General features: G+C 38.9%; 1 protein-coding gene across 7 annotated transcripts in view; it reads right to left on the reverse strand.

Moving 5' to 3' along the window:
* Positions 1 to 18,461, reverse strand: part of NDUFAF6 (NADH:ubiquinone oxidoreductase complex assembly factor 6) — a 22,026-nt gene continuing 3,565 nt past the window's right edge. For 2 of the 7 annotated variants that reach the window (XM_080379461.1, XM_080379460.1), the window contains exons 2-9: positions 16,119 to 16,222; positions 15,104 to 15,226; positions 10,775 to 10,831; positions 9,142 to 9,244; positions 6,266 to 6,399; positions 4,427 to 4,528; positions 665 to 721; positions 1 to 150 (exon numbers count right to left, since the gene is read on the reverse strand). In XM_080379461.1, coding sequence (XP_080235587.1) covers positions 22 to 150; positions 665 to 721; positions 4,427 to 4,528; positions 6,266 to 6,399; positions 9,142 to 9,244; positions 10,775 to 10,831; positions 15,104 to 15,226; positions 16,119 to 16,139 — 726 coding nt within the window. In that variant the 5' untranslated portion in view covers positions 16,140 to 16,222 and the 3' untranslated portion in view covers positions 1 to 21. Of the gene's footprint in view, positions 151 to 664; positions 722 to 4,426; positions 4,529 to 6,265; positions 6,400 to 9,141; positions 9,245 to 10,774; positions 10,832 to 15,103; positions 15,288 to 16,118; positions 16,223 to 18,461 lie in introns of those variants that run through there. The other 5 variants (XM_080379458.1, XM_080379464.1, XM_080379462.1 and 2 more) reach the window with 4 other exon arrangements.

Here is an 18,461-nt window from a genome sequence, read left to right on the forward strand (position 1 = left end):
CCGTATTAAAAAAAACAAACTTTAATATGTTTTTTTCCAAGATCTAATATATAAATGCAATGGTAATAATGTACTCCTCTTTTGTAAGCTCGGATGAAATATATTGAAGTCCACTTTTCGCATATTACATAAATAATCATCTAAAGCAACCTAGAAAATAAGAAAAAAAGTTTAATCCATATGGTGCACACAAATAACTGGGTATTAAGTTTAAAAAGCAACTGATGAAATTGATTGAGGAACTGCCAAAAGGCTTCACAATTAGCCTGTTTTATTAAGTGGTAGTGTAACTGTCACATTCAAAGGATATAAAAAAGGCAGGTTTTGTGAAGAGAAGCATTATCTCTTACTAGACCAAACAGCAAATTACAAAAATAATTTGTGATGAGATTTTGGGCCCTTGCATCAGAACAATGGTCTGTGAATATACAGACATCTTGAGCAAAACAATGTAGTTAAAGAAGGATTAGAAGTGTTGATCAAAAATATGAGGTTCCAGAGTCAGGCACACATTATGATTTTCACAAGTTTTAAGTATTACATCCTCCCAAAATAGACACTTGAAGCGTTAGTTAACCATGCTTCATCTGATACTCTAGTCTTCACAAGCATATTAGCACAGAAGTGAGTCCACCACTTAAAGAGTGCATGATATTACACCCACCGTACAGAAAAAAGCAGGATATGCCGTCACAGGAACTTTCTTACTGAAAGATCTAGCCTGGAAGTAAATGGGGTGAGGTGGGAGGGGAAAAAAAAAACACCAATAAAAACCAAACATACTTATTAGGAGAATTTAACATTTCAGATTAAATATCAAGTACTATATATAATGGTTAGAGGCAACAGACTGCATTACAAGCTTCGTCCCTTTTTATTCTGACATCCTGAAACTGTAATTTTTCATTACGTGCATGCCAGCACCATCCCTCACTGTATACAAAAGTAATTGCACAGAAAGTATATAATAATGGGAGAGTCCTACTAAAATTCTTGCACGGTTTGACAGCCTTACGGTTTAGATATAATAAGCCAATGTAAATTAGCATCCCTTGCTCCAACAAAGTTCCAAGTTACATCTGATTTAATAAATATGGTCTAGCCCTTTCCCCCCCGCCCCCCAGCAAATAACTCTCTGCATCCCAAGAGACAGAAATGATGGAAGACCAGAAATGCCTTTTTCTGAGTACATATTTTTGGTCCAGTGTTGCCATCAGTCCCAGAAGTCCAGTTATGCTCCATTTACATTTATGGGACTTTGAAAGGATCGCAGTGCCTGAGGTCCTCAGTATCTACATAAAAACAGTCTTAAAACATGGCTGAATCAAATCTACAGTTTAAACCCATGTACAACTCGGGTATATCTAACAGAGCTGAATCAAATCTTGCTGTAATGCTTATTTATAAATACAGAATCCCTCCCTGTTTTCCTTTTCTTGCAGTTTAAAACAAACAAACCATTAATACTGACGAGAATACACATTTCTGTTAATTTTCCATGGGTCTTTCCAGACAATTGAGAAAATTAGGCTGTTTAAAAGGGAAAAATACTGAATCTTTTCAGAAGGCAAATTATTTTAAAACTTTGAGATATAATAAAGTGTGTGTGTGTGTGTATACATCTCTCTCTAAAAAACACAAAATGCTCTTCCCTGATCTAATGTTCTGCCTTATTAGTTGTGAGAAAAGAATAAAATCTTGCTTGACCTGCTTAACCCAGAATGGGTTGCTTGTCATTCGAAAACCATGCTATCTTCCTTGGTAAACTGAGTCCATAATGATCTAGCATAATTGAGATAAATGCAAAAAGCCAAAAGGAGACTCTTAAATAAGAGGAACAGGGGAAGGGGTGTTTAATAGGGGTACACACATGTAAATGTATTGGCAGGCTTTCAAAGGGATCATGGTGGGACTGACAGAGAACTTTTATTATATGCTTTTATTCTAAGAAAATACACAATTCCTAAAGAAAACTGCAATCTTCATTACCTTATTTTGCCCTCTGCTGGTCATCAGTCGCAGTATCAGGAAGAGCTGACCACACTACAGAAACTTTTTTCCCCAAGATCAAGTGCCACATCGCTACAATACGCTTCATATAGCATCGCTGAGACTTAATTTAGCACTTCAGAATTATGTTTCTTCTGACTGCGAAATGAGGCTGGTAACTGTTACCCTCATCCTCCAAAATATGTGGTTTATGTAACAAATGCTGAGATTGTTGAAACCACTCTGCAGGTTTAAACTTTACCCGACCCTGTAATTCCAACTAAGACAGAGGGTGAAGTGGCTGGAAAGACCCTCAGGCAAAACAAGATGGTGATTTTATACCAGAGAACAGATGCATTTAAAGGCACCAGCCCATTACATTCACCTAAATGTCTTGAAACACCCGCAAATGTTGCCAGCAAAAGACTGGTTTATCCATTAGGGGAGAAAGTATCTTCATCCTTGCATTAACAAAGACCATCTGATTATCAAGGAGGCTAATACCCTGTTATTACTGCCAGCTATTGCCAGTTCAAGTGGTCTGAACACTTTAGAGATACTGCACTGTCAATTATTCTTCGCTGATGATGATGGAGGCTGGAAGCAGGTATTCAGAGAGGATTTTTTAATTTTAATTAAGAAGATATAACCCACAATTTAGGAAAAAGAAAAAAAAAAAAGGAGGGACACACCCCAACATCAACATTCAATTGAATAAAATGTTAATGCTACCCTAATCTGTTTTCCCTGTGTTTCTACTTTCTATATAGTCTCCAACTACACGATCACATTGCGTATTTCCCACAGGACCCTCCCAGTGCATAACATGGGCTCTGCTCTAGGAATGGAGTGGGAAGAAAGCAGGGGTAAGGATCTGCCTGTTCTCTTCAGAAGCTGGTTGGCATGTTGGGAGCCAGGGGACCATTGCACTAAGAATTACCCAATTATCTGAAAGGCTCTGCAGAAGTGAATTCTCTCCGTTTCTGTCCCAATATTTCCATGCAATACCAAGAACTAAATTCTAAACATCTGGATAATAAATACATGTTGTTTGTTTTCCATGCCTCCCATCCCTGATGTGAGGCATTTCAGGCCAGACACTTGGCATTTTTGTAAGCCACAATTGCGATGAAAGTCAGTGGGTTTTATACACTGTGCATTATAGGTTGAGGGGCGGGGAATAAAAAAAGAAAAATCAAAATATTTCAGCTTGAACAAAGACAGTGGGCAGTTCTGATGTTGCATTTTGTCTTCTCTGCTTCTAAATGGAATAAAGTTTTCTTGGGCATGTGACAACAAAAACGGAGACATCAGGTGAAGAAACAACATGAACAGGAATGCATTAAATGCCAATTATAAAGAATCTGTATTAAAAATAAAGCCCAAGGCTACATATTATTAAAAAAACACCCAAAATATTAATCAACTAACCACTGACTGAACAAGCTAGGGATGCCTCATTTTACCTTCACAAAAATGAAGGGCTCTCCTATCGCTACTGCATAAACTACTGTGATCACAGGTAACACTGTAATTGAGGATTGTATTAATGGTGTAAATGCAGAGATAAATCTGGCACTTCACTTCAAAGTGGTATCTTTTCAGACTACCTTGACTGGAAGTATTGGGTGCAATGTTCAAAGTATATGTTTACATGTACTTGTAGACTTAAGACACACTCTACAGTGCTTCTTGCAAGTTTTGTTTTCCAGATAAAGGCAGACACAGCATTACTGATGAAACATTCTTTTGCTTTTGTATTATGTACCAACAAACAATTCAGAGTGTAGCTAAAATAGGAGCATAGAAGAAAAACAAGAGGACTCTGAGGTTCTCTAGGATTCATCATCCGCTGCTCCAAGCAAATAAAGTCTTTCCCTAATTCATTTGGTTGTGAGCCAGAAAAGAAATATAACAGTAAGTACCTTTCCCAACATAGCTTTAAGCATGTACGACGGTCATGTTAAGGAATGAATCCCCCCTCCCACACACACTAACCAGCAGTTAAAGGCAACATGCTCTGCTTTCCTGGCAGCCATTCCCCTGACTGTGAAATACCATATGCAGAAGTGCTTTCTATGGTGCTGATCCCATGCTGGCATATAGCTGCATTTATAAAAATCTGCTTGAAGTTTCTCTGCCAGTAGTAAGGCATTTAGGCAGTATTTATATATATGCACTTGGGCCCGGCTGTGAGTAAACTACATACAGGTAAATATAATATTCCTACAGAAGTAGCTGTAATATTTAAAGGGTTTGCGTGACTGGGTTGTTGTTTTGTTGGTTTTTTTTATTTAAACACTTGAAGTAATTAATGGTAAAATGCCTGAAAATAAGTATGCAGCTGTAAGTCTTCTAACAACACTTAGGCACAATGCTTTGTGAAGATTAGCATCAATTACATTTATTTAAATAAATAAAAGGGAAGGAATCTCACGTGTTCTAGATGAATATGGGCTTGGCTGGCAATGTCATAAATTACATCTCTCACATTTTTCTCTTGCTTGCCTCTTATGAAATCCTCTTGTGAAACTCCATGCTAGACAGGAAAGAAAATTAAAAAAAAAAAAAAAAAACCAAAAACTCAATAAATATCAAGTTACCCTTTTAACTTCTCAGAAACCTGTCCCAGCCACCAAACTAATGACATAAGACTGAAACAGCCTAAATGTTTTCCCACTGCCCCCTCCCTATTAAATTCCCACCCCCCTTCTTTTTTTGTGTTGATCACTTGGAAAAAAATTCAAGAGAACAAAGAGGACAGTTGGTACAGACTCTCTGCATGAATTCTTTCCCTAAAGACTTTGTGGTCAGTCAGATAACCAAGTCAGATTTTAAAGGTTTGGGAATTTAGATCAGTTTAGATGCCCCATTTTTAAAACCATAACCCAAGAACCAATATTTTTTTCAGTTTTCTTAAAAAAACCCAAACCAAAAATCCCAGCAAAACTAAAAAACCACAAACAAAACAAAAAAACTCAAACAACCCTACTCCCAAAATCCAAAACAAACTGAAAAAGCAAAACCACCCCCACTGCCCCAAAACCCAACCCCAAACTTAATTCTTTGACTATAGTGACCAATGTAAGACAGAATATGGTATATTCAGAATTGCATCAGTTGCCCATTCTTCTCAACAACACTCAAACGTGTGGAAGCTGTATAAAGGTAGGCAGGTAGGCTTCACAGGAGGCAGAGACTCCAGCAGCACTCTGTGATACTTGCCAGCAGCTGAAATGCCTGCAAGATGCTCAGTTTGCACAGAAGGGATGCAAGCTGTTTTTACAGTTTCACTGTAAAACACCTTCAGTGGCAAGGAATGACTGTGAATTTTCATGCTGTGTTTGAAAAGCTAAAATCTTGGAAGGCCTCCTATACCATCCAGTCCCAGAAGGGCTGAAAGCAGGGTGCAGCTCCTTTCTGCATTCTTATAGCCTTGACCTATATTAGGTCTATGGTTTTTGCAACTAACTACTAAACTTCAACTCAAAACTTCCAATTGTATTACAACAATATTCAAAAAATACTAACACAACTGCCTTAAGTATCGCCACATTACCTAGATTTTGGGTAAGTATAAAACGAACAGCATTAATATTTAAAAATAAAGACTGGAGATGAAGGAATAACAGCTGAGATGCCTACAGTTCTAGCCAGAGATCTTTAACCAAAAAATTTGAGCTTTAATCCCATTTTACCCAAATTGCAATGTCTGCTAAATTCCAATGCAAATTACATGTACAATTAAATTGGAGGACTATACTATCTCCTACAGCAATGTATAGAATGTATGCTTATAGCTATCAAACATGTAAAAAAAACCCCAACCAAACCAACCCCAAAAAACCCAAAATCACCAGCACATTTATGAAACGCAGTAATGGGAAATGCGAGAACTTTGTTCAGAAGTAAAATCTCTCACAGCATTTCCTTTATGGGGAGAGGAAAAGAAAAAAGAAAGAAAACAAACCCAAAAACCAGAACCCAGGCACTATTCCATATGTGTAATCCTACACATTAATGGAAAAATTCCTGAAAGCTAAAATACTACTACATTTAATAAAATTAAAAAAAAAAAAATCAGAAACCCTAGAGTTTCATGAAGGTCACTCCTCTCACCTCCCAGAAGACACAATACCATGACTGGCATATCACTAGGCCACAGCACAAAGAGTTAAAATAAAGAAAAAAGGGTTCTGTTTCTAGCCTAGTAAATTCTGAGAGACACAGTTAGAAACACTGTACTGTTCAATTCCAGACAACTTGCTTCTCTTACCAACATACAAATGTCCATGGGAAGAAAGACCTTTTGTCTTCTACTGTGATACGGAGTTGCTCTTAAACAGGTAACTATGCCTTGCGCTTTCCCAATGTGACTGGCTGCATGGTCAGCATGGATATCCCTCACACCTAAAATTGCAGAAATAATAAGTTTAGAAATACACTGTCAGGCCTTTTGAGGGGGTACAGTCTTCCCTGATGCGTACCACAGTCATATTTAAGGAAAGCTAAGTGCGTCGGTCCATGATAGAACTGTCTATGGCCATAAACTGCCTTGAGGTCTCATCTCAGAGGTGCAAAGCAGCAGGCAAGGTCATCGATTTCCACACTGAAGAGCAAAATACCTCTCAGCTTGTTGCAGTTTCAGCAAAGTGAACACTTAGCAGAGCAGTACCTATTCAGATACATCAGTACCTATTCAGATATATCAGTACACAAACTCATTTTCATTGCCATGTCCTCTCCCAGGATAACAGTATTCCAAGAACTGTTTTTTCCTGCTAGAAAAGTCATACAACCGTGAGATTCCTGACAAGCACTAATGCTTACAGCATGGTTTCATGATTAGCTGCAGCTGATTCAGCTGCGTACTGAGGCCAAAGAGAATGGTCCTATGCTTCCCCCCAGAACCTGTACTTCTGCCACCTCCCTTGTGCTGTCACAGGCCATGCGGTAGTACCATAGTGAACTGAATCAGATCACCAAAGCAATGGAAAACTAACTTTAGTTACTGCATGGTCACATAACTGTGGGAAGGGAAAGAAGAGGGAGGTGAGTGGGGCAGAGCAGCACCACTGCTCTTCATGGCAAGAATATACAGAGCTGGCTTAGACTGATCATAAAGCCGTAATGTTTTCGTAGGACTGATCTAGGATAGAATGAAAACTTAAAGGAAAACTGAAATTAAAATTCACAACAGCTCTAACAGAAGCAGCATTCTGTGAAGACCGATGAGCCTACTGACACCTGAGAAAGGACACTGGGCGTACCAGTTTTGCTGCCCAAGCCTGCCTGAGCCTTGCACAGGTCTCAGAAGCCTTTGCAAAACAGGCTATCGGTAGACTACATGGACTTATTTTGGCAATGGCAGCAGAAAGCAGAGCGTGGCTTGGAAGAATCAATGGATATAACATCGATACTGACTGGGCAGCTCAAGCTTTACATATAACTAGGAATTAAAAAAAAAAACACAAAACAAAACCACGACAAAAAAAAAACAACACCTCAAAGTCTAAGAGTTAGCAATGACTCATGCTCAACCTTGGAATATATCCCAAAAGTGAGGTTCTGAAAGGGTTTAACAAAACTATTGAGTAGTACCAGACTCCTCACTACTTTGGCAATGAACCAGAGAGCACATTGTTAGTATTTTTAAATGACAGAAGCTGGGAGGAAGTACCAGGACTTTGCACAACAAGATTACCAGTCAAAGTGAGCTTGACAAAAGAAGAAACCCAATAATCAGTAAGAATAAAGCAGCACTGCTACTGGAAGAGAGACACACAAACTGAACATAGATCAGAAATAAAGAAGCTAAAAACCACAAGAAATTTAGCAAGTATGACCTGTAATGAAACCAGGTCCACCTAGTCTAGAAAAGACTGCTGACGGGAAACACCAAGAAAAGGTCTGTGTTCAATTAATTTCTCCCATCTGTGAAAAAAACCACAGAAGTTAACTGTTTAATATGCAGTGAAGGAGACTTTTGCTTGGATATTTTGTTATACTAGTGTATTTAAGAGAGGTTAAACATGACAATAGGGCACCTAGAAAATCTGCAGCCCCCATAACAGATTTTCAAGAACAGGATCATCTGACTTGTACTAGGAGTGACCCAAGAATGACTGAACTTGTTCAGGATTGAAGGCATTTCTCAGAATGGAAAATGTTGTTATTTTTCATACTCCTACATTTCTTCAATGAGAAGTTCAGAAAGACACTTGCACCATTTCACTGATTTCCCACTGAGGAAGCGAACATCAAATGTTAAGAAATAGGTTCCTCATTTCTTCCAAAGAATAATGTACTTTCTGTGTCTCTCTTTTTACTTCTCTCTCTTTTTAAATTTTTAAACTCAGCATCAGCCTTCCATCAGACTACTCTGATAAGGAAGAAGAAAATACTGCTACTAAATACTACAAAATAGTAATTCTCACCCTTCTTTTACTCCTGAACTCATACAGGGCATACTTCCATAATGCAACAAGACACCTTAAAGAAAGTTAACCTTTTCTTCACCGCAAATGGAACAGTTATTTCCCAATCTGTGACTCTTGTGTTAAACCTGACACAGACTAGCTCTTAACTGCAAGGATCATATCATCTTTGTCACATTTTTTCTAGCTATTCAATTATTGATAATTAACCCACTTTTACGAAGAGGAGAGGATTCAGACCCAAATTTACACCACCATCAAGCAAAGTTTAGAGGTTGGGAAGTCAGCTTTTCCAAGATAAGCAGTCTACATCACTGCAATATAGAACAACATCTGCAGAATAACTACAGCACTTTGTGTTCTGTCAAGTGGGACAATCAGAAAATATGGAGAAGAGCTAGCTGAATTTACACACTCTGTAACAGGAGCAAGAAGAGAGAAAAAAAAGCAACAAAGAACAGAGCAGTAGGAAACCACACTTCAACGAGCTTTTCACTGAGCAGCTTCTAAGGAAAGTATGTAGTTCTAGGACAGGTGCAGTAAGATTCCAGATTTATTGCTGAGCATTCAAAAGGTATCTGAAGTATTACCTAAGACAGCTTCTCTTGAAATTAAACTCCAGTGGAAAAAAAGAGTAGGCTTTTTGAAACATCAGTAAATATTCTATCTGCACTAATGAGTCATCAAGAAAATCTAAACAGGGGAAAACTCCTACCCAGCATTTCCAAGGTGAGGTACAAGAGGGCACTTTGAGTGTTCTCAGCATATGCTTCAAGCTCCTGGATATTACGGTACGCCCTGTCATCCAAATTCTTCTCCTGTAATATGAACACAGAACTTCAGTAAAATGTAAACACAATGATATTTGTACAAGTTTATCACTACAATCATGTCAGCCTAATTCACTATTAGAAGAAAAAAGGACAAAATTAAGAGACAGTATAAACTCAGTCACTAAAATGTACAGCAAGTCTAACATAACCAAACAACTACGTGCAACTGCAGCCAAGTCTGGTTACTGGAGCAAATGTAACTTTTTGCAACAATAAAAAATCAGAATTCTTAATTAAAAAAGATACAGCCTAAACAAAACGCATATGGTATTCTTACACTACGAGGTTGCCAATTTTAATCCTTAAGCACAGAGAAATTTAGATAAACAGGTATACACTTGTTGAAATATGCACAAAAATCAATCCACCAAATACACACGAGTTCCAAAGTCATATGCAAATACACACAAAAATATAACATCCTCCATCGCTCTTCCTGTCCTAGTGGCTTTTGTGGTTAAAACATACCAGTCTTAAAATTTAAAAACTTTGCAGTCTTTCATAGCAATGAGACCCCACAAGTAACTGACCATCAATTTTCTCAAGGTATAACTTCATGAGACACTAACTTTAGCAGCTAAAGTCACTTAAGAAATTCCTGCCCTCAACTATTCAGTCTTGCCCTTGTGTCACAGTTGGTAGCAGTATCAGTGAAATTCTTCCTCGTTTTTTTCCCAGAAAAAGGATAGATACTTTAAAATTCATGTGATTTAAATACTCCATTTTACAGTGCTGCTTAGAAAAAACTCCACAGCCATGATAAGGAGAAGCAGAAAAATGTGGCAGAAAGGTTCAGACAGGTCATTTAATTTTTGAGATTTTATATCAATGACTCATCACAAGAAAAGGCTATTTAGGGGCAAAATTGACATGGTAAGAAAAGAGGTGTGGAGAAATAAGATGATGCCAATGATGTAGATCTGTGCAACTTTTTGCAATATGCAAGATGGCCTTTCTCCTGGGGCAGGATTGGAATGGCACAAAAAGAGAACATGTACGGACTTTCCTTCTTGCACAATCTTCATTTCCATTTCTATTAAAATGTAGTTTTCCAGAATTCTTAGCATATGGAGACCTTTCTACATAACCCCACATGATGGAACTTCCCTCACTTACACACAGAAAAGTATCTAAATGTAACTCCCAATGGATTACCTCTAGGAGCAACCACTTCAAATCAGGAATACAGAGCAGCAACAGAAAACATGAGCACAGATACACGGGTCATCAAAACAGGGAACAAGAAAGATGTGGACTCAAAAACTACATCTATTTTAAAGCAAAAATAAACAAAGGATTCTGTTAGCCATTTTAGACAGAAAGTTCAGAACTTATGAAGAGGGGCATCAAGGAATTAAAAGGAAATATAGCAGTACCATTCTTAAGGAGAAATACTACTGCCTAGAAAAGATTAATTACTTAAGCTTTTGTTTTACACACAAACACCTAAAAATAAGGGGAAAACCCCCAAATATGACTAAAACCAGAATCAGACTTTGATTGGTAAATACTTACTCTTTCATCAATGATCTTCATAAACCACATTTTAGTCAATTTATGCCTCTTGACAGCCTGAAGATTATCAGATAAAACATCCATGTTAATGTATGCATGCTGAAGGCTGAAAAATATTTTAGATAATCCTTTCCTCCCAAGGATTGTATTCACTGGGTTAAATCAAAGTGGCATGTCAGTGGAAAATGAGAATCTTCTTCAAATACAAAAAATTTTAACTAGCATTTGTGACAAGTTGTTGCACACAAAAAAATGAGATCTGGGACATCAAGACAGTTAACTAAAAGCGTTCATTTAAAAATATTTTTGAAAGTGATTTATTCTTTCATGGAGTCATATATTCCCACAAAATATTCGCAGATTACTATGTTCGCTTTCCAAAGAGAACAGTCAAGCAATAAAAAGACTTCCCCTATAAATGTTCAGAAAATGTCAGTACAACATACAAATAGGTACTGTAAAGACAGCATCCTAACAAAGAAATGTAATTAATATTATGGTTTTGTTCAAAAACGTATCCCACAGCATCTCATGTTCATGCACTCCCCTTTTGGTTCTTAACTTGTATTTGACTTTTGTATTTGACTTCCTTCCTGTACCCCTTCCTATCAACTTACCTTCCATCCCCTTACTTACACATGCTGAATTTTGCAGACCACTTTGTCAGAAAGGCTACAATCACACATATAAACAAAACCTATGGAACAGATTTCTCACAATCTTAGCCTTTATAGCTCACTTTCAACTTCTTCTTTATATCCGTTGTATTTATAAATATTTTTTCCAAGGTCTGACAAAACTAGATCTTCTTGTTGATTCAACAAAATCTGCTTGAGGTAGTACTTGGTATGTGAAAAGGCAAATTTAAAGCTACAACTACTAACCTCAGGTTTACTTCTCACTTATTCATCTTGAGTATCACTTTGTAAATGAAATCCTTGAAATAGTTTGATGCTTTAAGACTTGACCTGTGACTGAGTTATGCTAAATAATCCACTTTGTACATTACACCCATTTTAAGCTACCTTCATTCAAACACACAGGTCCTTATTTTTCAGCTTTTGAAAACTGACTTCTTCCACAGAAATCAACGGAGAATTAGGCCTCACTTTTTGTATGTTCAAAATGGACAGATAAGTAAGAACAACTATCACACAGCTGCTGTGTAAGTTTATACGAAAGTCACTAAGAGTTGAGCTATTAATAATTCTAGAAATACTATTAAAAGCTATTTCTGTATCTTACTACTGCATAAAACTCTTGGAATCCAAATGTGAGTGTTCTGGGATGTACAAAACTTCGGAAACATGCTTAGCATGATAAATTAGTATTTATTCTAGAAAAACAAAACTGTCCTCATACAAACTCAACAGCAAGAAAAGAGTATATGTAAAATATGCTGTACAAAAGAGATAGCAATGCTGTTAACAGTTCTGCAATACTTGTGAGTTCAGGTGTCTTTCCAAACCCTTCTAAGAATTGCAATGACATTCTTGAACATTTGTGAAGCTGTGTTCTTCAAACAAGTCATTCTTGGGCTATTTGCTGAAATGTAGAAATAAAATCACATCTTGAGTGCAAAGGTCACCAGGTCAAGTCAGACTGTTAGTTCGCTCCAGCACATGGCAGTGTTCCGAGCTGTCAGAGCTCCTAGAAATACTTTCCGAATTATTCTTCAAATCTTACGTCACAACCAGTTCTGTTTGGATTGTCTTTTATTGGTCTTCCTTTACAGAAATCACATGTGAGGTGAAATCTTACCACAGAGACAGACCAATTCTTGCTTCCACTTCAAAATCAATTTTCTGATTTGTGAGAAAGGAGTATAACTGGCAGCCTTAGCTATTGGAAAGGTTTGCAACTGATCTCAGTATCTGAATGGTTTACATCTGAATGTTGTACTGGTTTTGACTGGGACAGTGAAGCTTCTTCACAGCAGCTTGTATGGGGCTACGTTCTGGATTTGTGCTGAAAACAGTGTTGATAACACACTGATGTTTTAGTTACTGCTGAGCAGGGCTTACACAGCATCAAGGCCTTTTCTTCTGCTCATCCTGCCCTGCCAGCAAGTAGGTTGGAGGCACACAAGGCGCTGGGAGGGGACACAGCTGGGACAGCTGACCCCTGCTGACCACAGGGCTACTCCACATCATGGGATGTCATGCTCAGCAATAAAACTAGGGGGGAAGTTGGTGCTGGGAGGGGGCTCTGCTCGGAGACTGGTTGGACATTGATACACACACACGCAGCCTGAAATTAAAAGTGGTCTAAAGAATATATACAATCACATCCAAAACTAACTTGTACCTAAATTGCTCAACCCGACAACCAAATGAGAATTTTTCGGAAACAAAAATAAGTTAAGCTACACTAAAGCAAGTTCCTCCTTGGACAGGAGACAAAAGCATTTTGGGAGAAAAGGGTCTTGTTCCTGGCAAGTTTACAATATCAGTATATTGTAAGACAATATGCAAGACAGAAAGAAAGAAGGAAATAAGAGGCAAAGGCACAGTCAGATTGACATGCAAAATGACCAGTTCTGCATTTTAATGCCTACCTTGAAGTACCACCCTGGGTGCATCTTCAACTCCCATAATCCCATAGAGGCTCACAACATTTGCCAGTCTTCATTCTAACTGTATGAACACTTTTTTGTGGCTACAGCACACGCTTTATCTGAGCTGGAGACACCTGTGAATAGCTCTGGTCCTCCTAGAAGTGACTGTAACAGCTGTTTTTCTTTTATTTTACTTCTTGGCTTTACCTATGTTTTCTCTTAGTTAAACAAAGTATACCTTGTTTAAATCTGAACTTTAATCTAAACATGAGTGTCGATAGACAGGAACAAATGTTCACTTATGCTTTATTTCACATTTGAAGGAGGAAGAGTCAGGGAGAGGCCACAGTTTCAGCACTGCCAAAGAGCATTTAAAGAGGATTTGGAAAGGACTAATTTTTGTGGTGTCAAAGGTGCAGCGGAGTAGATATGAAGCCAAAATGGCAACAAGTGAAATGCTTTAATCCCACAGGAACTGCACTGGCCTAACCCAGCATTACAATGAGTGTCCTGCTCTTCCTGGGATTTTAAAAGGAACAATGCAGATGAATACTTAGGTGAAGACTCCACACTTCACTGCCTGTTTTTCAGAAGGTCCACAAACCTAACTACCTATGGGATTCATGTTAATTGAATTCAGCTATTGATATCTAGACAGACTGCAGCTTTTCATGTCCAGGAGCTCAGAGAAATTTAGTTTACAAATTTTACAAAGGCCTTATGGTAGCTGCTCTTTTGGAAGGTTCTGATTTGCTGTGGCCCACGGCCCTAAGATGACAAGTTAGCAATGAATGGAATTTCCATCCCTGAAGAAATTAAAAATTCAGCTCAATGCGACCCTGACAACATGATCCAATTATGATGTTAGACCTTCTTTCAGTGGCAAGCTGGACTAGATGACAACCAGAGATCCCTCCCAACTAAATTATTTCATGGTTCTAGATCAGTATCAAGGGGAAATCCATTTACACTGTCTTCAGACTTTCAACCATACTTTGAACATACCAGTGACAGTCCTAACTAGAAACAAAAAATTTTGGAAGAAAGCTTCTGTTTCTTTGGCCATGAACAGCAGAGGAACAGATTTGTAGGTGTACTTTATGTGTGATGTTCTAGTGCCTGTAGAACTCGGGCATCTTGTTAAAAATAAACTGTTAGGTTCACAAGTACATTCCCTGTTACTCAATGCACTGTTAAGTTCACCGAGTACGTCCCCTGTTACTCATGGCACACAACGGGATCTGTGGAAAATATACCTAAATAGACGTCATCAAGCAACTCCTGATGCAAGGAGAAGACTGTATCAAGATTCTCCCTGTAACCCAGTAACTGCATACAGAGGTCTCGGACTTTTCCTCATGCCCTATTTACTAGTTCAACACCTGTGTTTAGCCTCCTGTCTTTTTGTACAGCTTGAATCTATTCAGGCAGGATGAGCACTGGCTCAAGATAGTATACTTATGCACTTCACTTGCTATCAACTTACAGCTTACCACAGTTTACTCAGTCCTTCACCTAAACAGAAGAGAAAAAAAGCAGACTGTTTGCAGAAGTCTGACCCTCCTGGTAGGTCCTGCCCACTATCCTCCTTCTCCAACTTTGCCCTTTGGTTGTAGGTAACTTACAACATCACACAAACACAGTTTACATTACCTGTTTTATATAAAATAACGCTATTAACTATGCAACACAGCACACACAAGACAAGGACATTATTTCCCACAGTAATATTTTAGTTAAGTGAATTTTAGGACAATAAAGGTATATTTTACCCTCCACAGTTCCGTAGCAACTGGCTGATGCGGTGGGTTATCACAGTATATGTCTTCCACAGCCTCCCTCCAGAACTGCATTCGCATGAAACCTGTAGTCTTCTGAGTTATGGAGTCTTTAATCTGGAAAGGATACATCTGGAGTGAAATTCACAGTTCCTTTAAGGCACTTGATCTGTCTACACTGAAAAGACAGACACAGGACACAGGCAAACTCAGCAGGGAAAGTGCTCAGTTCTGAATTTATGTTTATTGCTCATAAAGCATATGAGCACTATGAGAGTTAAAAAAAAAAAATCTTCACCCATGAAGGTTAAAACCTGGGCAACCCTAACCTTAGCTTTCTTCCCAGAAGTACAAGAAGAGGTAACAGCAGTGAGGAAGCGTCACAGATTGACAGAAGCGCCGCTCACAGAAGCTGATGAGGGGTTTTACTTGGTCAGCACATTTCCTGGATTGTTCCTTTCTGGCAAGTGTTACCAACTTTCTTGGTTGCGCTGGCAGTTTCTGGCCACGTAGCAAAGGGGGGAGACTGCAGCCACTCCACTTCCACAACTGTCTAATTAGCTTCCCTCCCAGCAGCGTTTCCATCACCTAGCTTCTGCCAACAAAGACCTGGGACTGATTATATCATCCAAGTTTTTGACAAACCTTCTACAGATATGGCTTGGCAACCCATTCAGTCCCTGCATTTGAAGCCAGACATAGATGCAGTCACACAACAGTATCAAAGACCACAGCCTGTTTGTTAAAATTTATTTTTAAAATGCATGACAAAGAGGAAAGTCAGAAAAACTATACACATAAACAAAATAAATTGGGGGAGGCTGGCTACTTTCCAAGGGCCATTCAAAATCAGAGGTTTGTATTGCACTATTTATATTATAGTACACTACATTATAGTACAGAAAGTTAATCTTGGCAAAACACCCCCTACTAGTGTAATTTAGAATTCGTAATCTTTGTAATTTAGTGTTATTTTACATTTCCAGAGTTCACAAACATATTTTAATACCTGCCTGAGCCAGTTCCACATTGAAAGCTCTCAAAGCAAAAGCAGAGGTTCGAGATTCTGCAGGCAACAGCAGAGAACACAGAAACCCTTCATAGTCACGCTTCCTATAAAAGAATGAAAAAATACATTTATTATTTACAGCTCTATATAAACCGGGTGTGCTATTGCTTAGCACTGAGCTCCAAAAATAGTAGCAAGAAGTTATAGTTCAAAACTCTGGCTATGCAAAATCAGCAGCTTTTAAGCTTATTTTAAAATAAGACAAACTCCAAGACAGAGAGGATGCTGTCTGAACTCTCAGCGCATCTCTCAAATCCGTATCTCAAGATATTTGGCTAAAAGCATGGAACTAGGCTGTGGCAGAACTGCAAACAGAATCCAGATTGTCCAACTTCCAGACTTCTGTTCCAAACATGAAACCACATTTCTTTAAAAGACTGTGCTTTGGAGCTTGGCAAAAGAGCACTTGCTTAACCAGTAAGTTTTTGTTTATTGGCAACTATATTCAAAGCATAAAAACTCTGAGGCCTCGGCAGTTTCGCTGCAGGTAACTTGTTGCCAATCTAGAGTGATATGCCTTTGTTTGGCCACTTGGGTGTGCCATTAAATTAAAATTTAATTCTCTGCACAGAATTGTAAATTGCAAAATCATACATAATGGCAGCTAATAAAAACACTTGGTCACCTCTGAAAAGCTAAATTGCTTGTTTTGAAATAACGTTTTTGTGTACTTTCTGATAAGACTATAACCTGATCCTTCATTAGAACAAGACCAATAAGCCCAAGTTTCACCTCAAAAGTGGAGAAGCAGGTGTCAAGGAAAACATATTTTCTCATTTTCATGAAGTCTGCTGTTCTTACATGTGCTCATGTTTCTTTTGAATGTGAGCTTAAAATAGCAAACCCAAACTAAAACCAAGGGTTATCAGGGTTGCTACTTCAAGCATCAAACAATCAGGAAGTGAGACTAACAGAGGATCTTACCCCTACAATACACAGCAGCTGAGAACTAGCAAATCCTTAAGAGTTTTCGCAACAGTTGTGAAACTTGTTTCAGGGCTTGATGCAAATTTAAAAGCACTAACCAAAAAAAAAAAAAAATTATGAATTTCAGAAGGCTTTGAAGGTCACCATATTAAAGAACAGGTGCACAAAACCTCCCTCAATTAAGACACTCTGAAAAGTATTACCAGCTCAAAACCTAGTATTTTTTTCAAGGGTGACTAGTAATACCTAGTATTGCCCACCCTGGGCAGAGCTCCAAGGTTCACAGCCACATTTTCCTAGTTCCAGTTTCGCAGTTTGCCTGAGTTGTTTATGCAACGCAGAACCACCCCTATGTTACACAAAGTACACGTCAGCACAACAAGAGAAATTTCTCTTCCATCTAGTAATGGTGGTGGCATATTGCAATGTTTTTTTCCTCAATTATTCTAAGCTTAAAAATTAAGTGTAGCAAACAAAATACTATTTTTTTCCATTAGTTTTCCTACTTGAAATGTTACTGCTGACCATGCACACCTTTGTATCTTTTACAAGCATCAGTTTGGAGATGATCCCGTTCTACTCTTTCTATACATGCTTGGAAGTACTCTCCCTGCTTTTGTCAACCATCTGTCTAGGACAGCTGTATCCAAAGAAAAGTTACTTAAGTCTCTACAAGGAGATTTTTTTTTTATTATTTTACTCTGTAACTCTGAACTCCTGTGGACTGGAAGGCAGCTAAGGGGCCCTGCACATCGCCTACAGTCCAGAAGCCAAGCAAGAAATGCCACCTGGCCTGGGAGCCTCTGAGCTGCACTCCAGCTCCTCTTGTGGCATTCTGAATTTGACCAAAACCGGGTGGTTTTGGAGACAGGGACTTCCTCGCCCTCTCGGTTCAGGTCAGCGAAGCTCGGTGAGCCCTCTGTCCAGCTGCCACATTCCCTCCGCTTTTGCTCATTTTTCCAGGGAGTACTTCAGAAGCTCGGCCATCTCCCGGCAGCCAAATAGACCTGAAAACATCCGTTATTTTGAAACGCCCACTTCGGTGATCCTTCTCTCCAAAAAGGCGAAATGATGAAATGGAAACGTTCGATGTTTCAGAGAAACTGCTACGAAAGAAGCGGGGGGGAGGGTGGAGACTGCCATCGGGCTACACCGTATGGGGCGAGAGGTGATGGCCTCGAGTTGTGCCAGGGGAGGTTTAGCCGGGGCATCGGGGAAAGATGTCTCCACGGAAAGGGCTGTCCAGCCCGGGCACAGGCTGCCCCGGGCGGTGGTGGAGCCACCATGCCTAGAGGTGTTTACAAGACCGGCAGATGTGGCGTTTCGCGGTGGGCTCGGCAGTGCTGGGCTAACGGC

The sequence above is a fragment of the Falco punctatus genome (assembly GCF_963210335.1).
Source record: "Falco punctatus genome assembly, chromosome: 3".
In the NCBI taxonomy this organism is placed as follows: Eukaryota; Metazoa; Chordata; class Aves; order Falconiformes; family Falconidae; genus Falco; species Falco punctatus.